At 37.9% G+C, this 5,159-nt stretch overlaps 1 protein-coding gene across 1 annotated transcript; it reads left to right on the top strand.

Moving 5' to 3' along the window:
* LOC107622410 (outer plastidial membrane protein porin) lies at positions 1-4,101 on the top strand. The gene is made up of 6 exons (XM_016324288.2): positions 1-143; positions 272-339; positions 690-800; positions 2,724-2,810; positions 2,959-3,167; positions 3,542-4,101. The coding sequence occupies exons 1-6, from the start codon at positions 95-97 to the stop codon at positions 3,846-3,848; spliced, it is 831 nt and encodes a 276-aa protein (XP_016179774.1). The 5' UTR covers positions 1-94; the 3' UTR covers positions 3,849-4,101.

Genomic DNA, 5,159 nt, shown 5'->3' with positions numbered 1-5,159 from the left:
TCTCCACCGTTAGCCCACTCTTGTTATTCGATTCCTCTTTCCACTTTCCGTTTCCCAATTTGAGATCTGTGAAGAAGAAGAAGCAGCAGCAGCCATGGTTAAGGGTCCAGGTCTCTACTCTGACATTGGAAAGAAAGCCAGAGGTACCTTCACTCTTTCTATTTCTAACAAGCTAATCGTTTTTTTTTTTATGGAATTTTTCAGTGTCTGATTTATTGATTTTTAATTCGTTTCTTTTTCTTTTATTTGCTTTGTCTTTTGTTTGATGTAGATCTGCTGTTCAAGGATTACCACACTGATCAGAAGTTCACCGTCACCACCTACTCACCCACTGGAGTTGTGAGTGTTTTTATTTATTTATAGTTGACTTCATTTTCAATTTGATTGAGCTGGATTCAATTTCTTCCATATTGGTCTGTATGATGCTCGAGTTGTAATGGAGTAGGTGAAATGACTGTTATATTGAACATGATTGTGTATAGTTTAGGTATTTCTCTCTTCGTTAGGGTATTGTTCTGTGGTTTGTATTGTTTTCGGATGCATTACTGTGATAGCAATGATGTGGTGTTGTGGGTTACCATTGAAATGAAATGTAATGTAATGTGTTGGGGTGACTTAATTGGAGGATAGTTTTGGTTACTTGGAATGAAAATGGAACCTTATTATTTGGTACTCTTCTCTTGCTGCAGGCTATAACATCAACAGGGATCAAGAGAGATGAACTATTTATGGCTGAAGTTAACACTCAGTTGAAGAACAAGAATGTCACCACTGACATCAAAGTTGACACCGATTCTAATGTAAGCGCAGAGTTCTCTTGTTTGGATGTTCTATTCTTTTCTTTTCGTTACTTTATTCTCTCTATTGTCTGGTTTCTGATTTGTTTAGTGGATCAACGTTTACACAGTCTAATGAAGCCCTTAACATTTAGTTAGTGATTCATGCTTAAAGGGCCATACAATGTTTGCAACTAATTATCCAATTTGCTGACACCAATATTCAGTTTTACTAAACAAATAATTGAATGTAGTTCATTTTAAATTGTAATTCGAGGGCTTTGGTTACTCACAGGCTGTTGTTGAAGTGAATTCTTTGCATTCCATTGACTATCATTTTTAAATGAAAAATACTTTTATTTTCCTCCCACTGATAGTCTGATTTTGATTTCAGTTTCCATGATCTGAGATGGCTTGAGTCGACTCTGACAGCCATATAATATACTATGTTTCTGTCTACATAACTATTGAAATTTTCCTGTAGCAAGTATGTCAAATACTCTCTATTGTTAAAATTTGATTCAAGTACAAGCACTGGGGCAATGAAATACTCAAGGGTATTCAAGGGGTATTATTTATCTTATTGTGTTATGTTTACCACAGTGTTTTAAAATATCGGTTATGGCGGCGCCATGGTGGTATGGCGTGGCGGAATTTGGCCTCGCCGCCATACAGAGGCCACCGCAACGTGGTTTTCACGGCGGGTGAAAAGGCGGCCGCAATTGCGGTGGCGCCATGGCGGAACGTCATTGAAATGGCGGAAATGGCGGGGATTTTCGGATTTTTTGAAAAAAATTGGGGGTAATTGGGTAATTTAGGAAACCCTAAGTGATACCTGTAACCCTAATTAGCCTCTGTTATTCAAAAACTTCTCTTCCTCTCTTATTCACGTAAAAAATGGCTCTCCGTCTCTGTTCTCTCTTCTCTGTGCCTGCCGTCAGCGCCGATCTTCGCCGCTGCCTGTCGCTGTTCGTCGCCGCCCATCGTCGGTGGTCGCCACCTGTCGCCGCTGGTGGTTGCCGTCGCTCATCACCACAGTTCCCCCTCTTTCTGGTTCGTAGTTACATACATTCCCTTTTTTTCTTCGTTGTTCGTTCAGTTCATCGTCTCCTTCTCTTCCCTCATAAACCTCTCTTCCTCCAATTTTTTCCCGTTCAGTTTAGTTCACTATGTCAACTTCCAGACCAGCCCCTGATTCTAATACCCCTGCCCCTGCCTCTGCCTCTGCTGGTCATGCTGCTGGCACTGCTCCTGCTCATCCTGCAGCTGCTGTCCGTTCCAGTAGAATTGAAGCAATGGGGGGAAATGAGCCTACGAAAAATACTAGGAGAAGACAACAAAATAGAAAAAGGAAACAACCTGCAGCTCCAAAGGAGGAACCAAGTTTATGAGAGCTAGAATTTAGATGGTTTATTTCATCATTCTTTAGTTTAAAGACATGATGAGACAATGGCTTTGGTCTTTCTTTTAAGTTTTTAGTTTTTATGTTCCATGTCTTATGTTTATTTGCTGAATTTTCTATTATATTTGCTGCATTAATTGGATGTCTTATGACTAGAAAAATGATTATATAGATTAGATTTTATAGTTTATTATATTTGCAATTTTTCTACATGTTTTTTTGTACATATATATGCACTTTTTAGGTAATCCCATTTCCGCCATTTTCCACAACGCCATCCGCTATTATTTTATGGCGGATTTTTGGGTCACCGCCATGAGCCGCCATCCGCAATCAAAAACTGTGGTTTACCATCTTGACACTGTATTTTAATTGGGTGCCCTGTTTGGACAATATTAATGCACTTTTCGGGAGGTTGATATTGGGCAATATAAACTTTAATTATAGTGTGCTCGTAGCTGCTATTGTCAATTTTCTTGAAACCCAATTCAGGACTTACCTGTTATGTATGCTTTACTAATGTTAATCATGCTTTTGCGTTTCAGCTCTTCACAACCATCACTGTTAATGAGCCTGCTCCTGGTCTCAAAACCATCTTTAACTTCAGAATTCCTGATCAAAGGTCTGGAAAGGTAAGACATTCATTTGCAGTGTAAACCTTACATCTCCATAGACGAGTGGATTATAAAATTTAAGAAATGAACTCATTGAAACTATACTAAACCTTGAACTATATATTTCATTGGCAATAAGTTGAGTTTTGTCTGTGTTGGTGAACAGGTGGAAGTTCAGTATGTGCATGGCTATTCTGGAATAAGCACCAGTGTTGGGCTCACTGCAAATCCAATTGTTAACTTCTCTGGTGTTTTAGGGACTGACGTACTTGCAATTGGTTCTGAGCTCTCTTACGACACCAAAATTGGGGAGTTCACAAAATACAATGCTGGAGTGAACTTCACCAAAGCTGACTTGGTTGCCTCTTTGACTGTGTGAGTGATTGTTTCTTCATTATCCATGTTCTTTTTTGTTTCGTCCCAACCCCTACAGTTAGCCTTTTACATCTAAGTGCTTGGGAGTTTTGAAGCTAGTCTTTAATACAAGTTTTTCTTAGCTTGCTTTTTCACATTATTTTTTAGAAAATACTCTTATAACTTAATCCACAGCTGATTATTTAACATTGTGGGCTCAATCAAGGTCCCTGCTTTAGCATCTCCCATCCCCATTGTTCGGACTTGTATGTTTTTGTATTTCAATGGCTTCCTGTGGAACAAGGCTTTATTATAGTACTTTCCTATTTATGGATGTTTGAACTGATTTATTGTATGTACTGATATGCAGTGGTATTATGATTTCTTGTATGCAGGACTGACAAAGGCGATACCCTGAATGCGTCATACTACCATTTAGTCAACCCCTTGAACAACACTGCGTTTGGTGCCGAGGTGACTCACAGTTTCTCAACCAATAAGAACACCCTCACACTTGGCAGCCAGCATGCACTAGACCCCTTGACCACAGTGAAGGCTCGGATCAACCACTCCGGCAAGGCACATGCCCTTATCCAGCATGAGTGGCGTCCCAAATCATTCTTCACCATTTCCGGGGAGGTCGACACCAAGTCTTTCGAGCAGAGTGCCAAGATTGGATTGGGTTTGGCTCTCAAACCCTAAGGGATTTTGAGCCATCATGGCAAGATAGACATTTTAGGAAGCAATTAGTTTGTTTGTCAGACTGAATCATTTTCTTGTGGTTGTTTCTCTTGGAAGAAGGGTCCATGGTATTTTGATTGCAGTTGAGCAATTCAACGTGTATAAATAAGTACTAGATTATTTCTATGAACCAAATGGTAGCTTTTGCAAGCCCTCGTTTGTTAAACTGAGAATTGATGCTCAATATTTGAGGTTTTGACCTGCGAGATCTGTATCTGGTTGTTTTTCCACAACTACCGCTGCATTTATTTCAATTGTGCTTATCAGGTGTAGCTGTCATTGCATATTTGCATGTGATGAACCATTAACGCTTTCTGGCACTTTCACTTGCTAATAAAACATCATATTCATAGGCCTCGAGTTGGGTCCCAAGAAAATTTGCCTTCATTTTTGTATATCATGCAGTGATGGCCCTCTTTTCTTCTGATTCTTTATTCCGTAATAGTAAGACATTGATATTTAGGTATCAATTTTGTGGCTTAAAAAGATAAACTACACTGAAGGGGCAAGGCATAGTTTCTTTAATTCTTATTTTGTAAATATGTTATGAATTCATTGGAATTTATTTTTGATGCATTGTTAGTCTCGGTGCATCAACACTAATTTCAATTTATTATTCATAATGATTTCTCTTCATGTAGTTTAGATTAAGTACCTCATTTTAAAACTTGGATAGCAAATCTACACAAAAGTTAAAATATTATCAATTAGTGAAATGATTCTCCTAAATCAATAATTTGGACATATCTGACAACTGTATAGAATTATGTTCCAAAATGCTAATAAGATTTAGTTTTGTAAGGACACAATAAAGATGTTTTTTTATGTCCAAGATGATGTTCAAATTTCCGAATTCTTGGTTAAGAAACTAGGTAAAGAACCACCAAATTACATGCAAGGACGAGGTAGCGAAAATCAAGATTTTATGTAAAATCATAACAATAAATTCAACACATAAAACATGAAATCGTGAAATTGTTCTACTTAGTAGAATTTTTTATAATTGATTTACTTGTTCAAAATTATAATATCAAAATGTTTTAATAATTAAATCAAGATTCTAACTAATTAACGGTGGTTTTTGTAACTTCCAGTTAGGGATGGCAAAAAACCTGAATCCGTAAGAAAAATCCGTGACACGAGCAAAATGGGGACCCCCGCAAAATCCCCACAGGAACGGAGACAGGGATTGAGGTACCCACCCCATGGGTACTCGCTAAATCTCCGCTAATATGAAATTACTAAAATATTATATATATATACAAGTTAATG

The sequence above is a fragment of the Arachis ipaensis genome, chromosome B10, assembly GCF_000816755.2.
Source record: "Arachis ipaensis cultivar K30076 chromosome B10, Araip1.1, whole genome shotgun sequence".
NCBI lineage: Eukaryota > Viridiplantae > Streptophyta > Magnoliopsida > Fabales > Fabaceae > Arachis > Arachis ipaensis.
The sequence above is the reverse complement of the archived record's forward strand: the minus strand, read 5'-3'. Positions and strand labels throughout refer to the sequence as shown.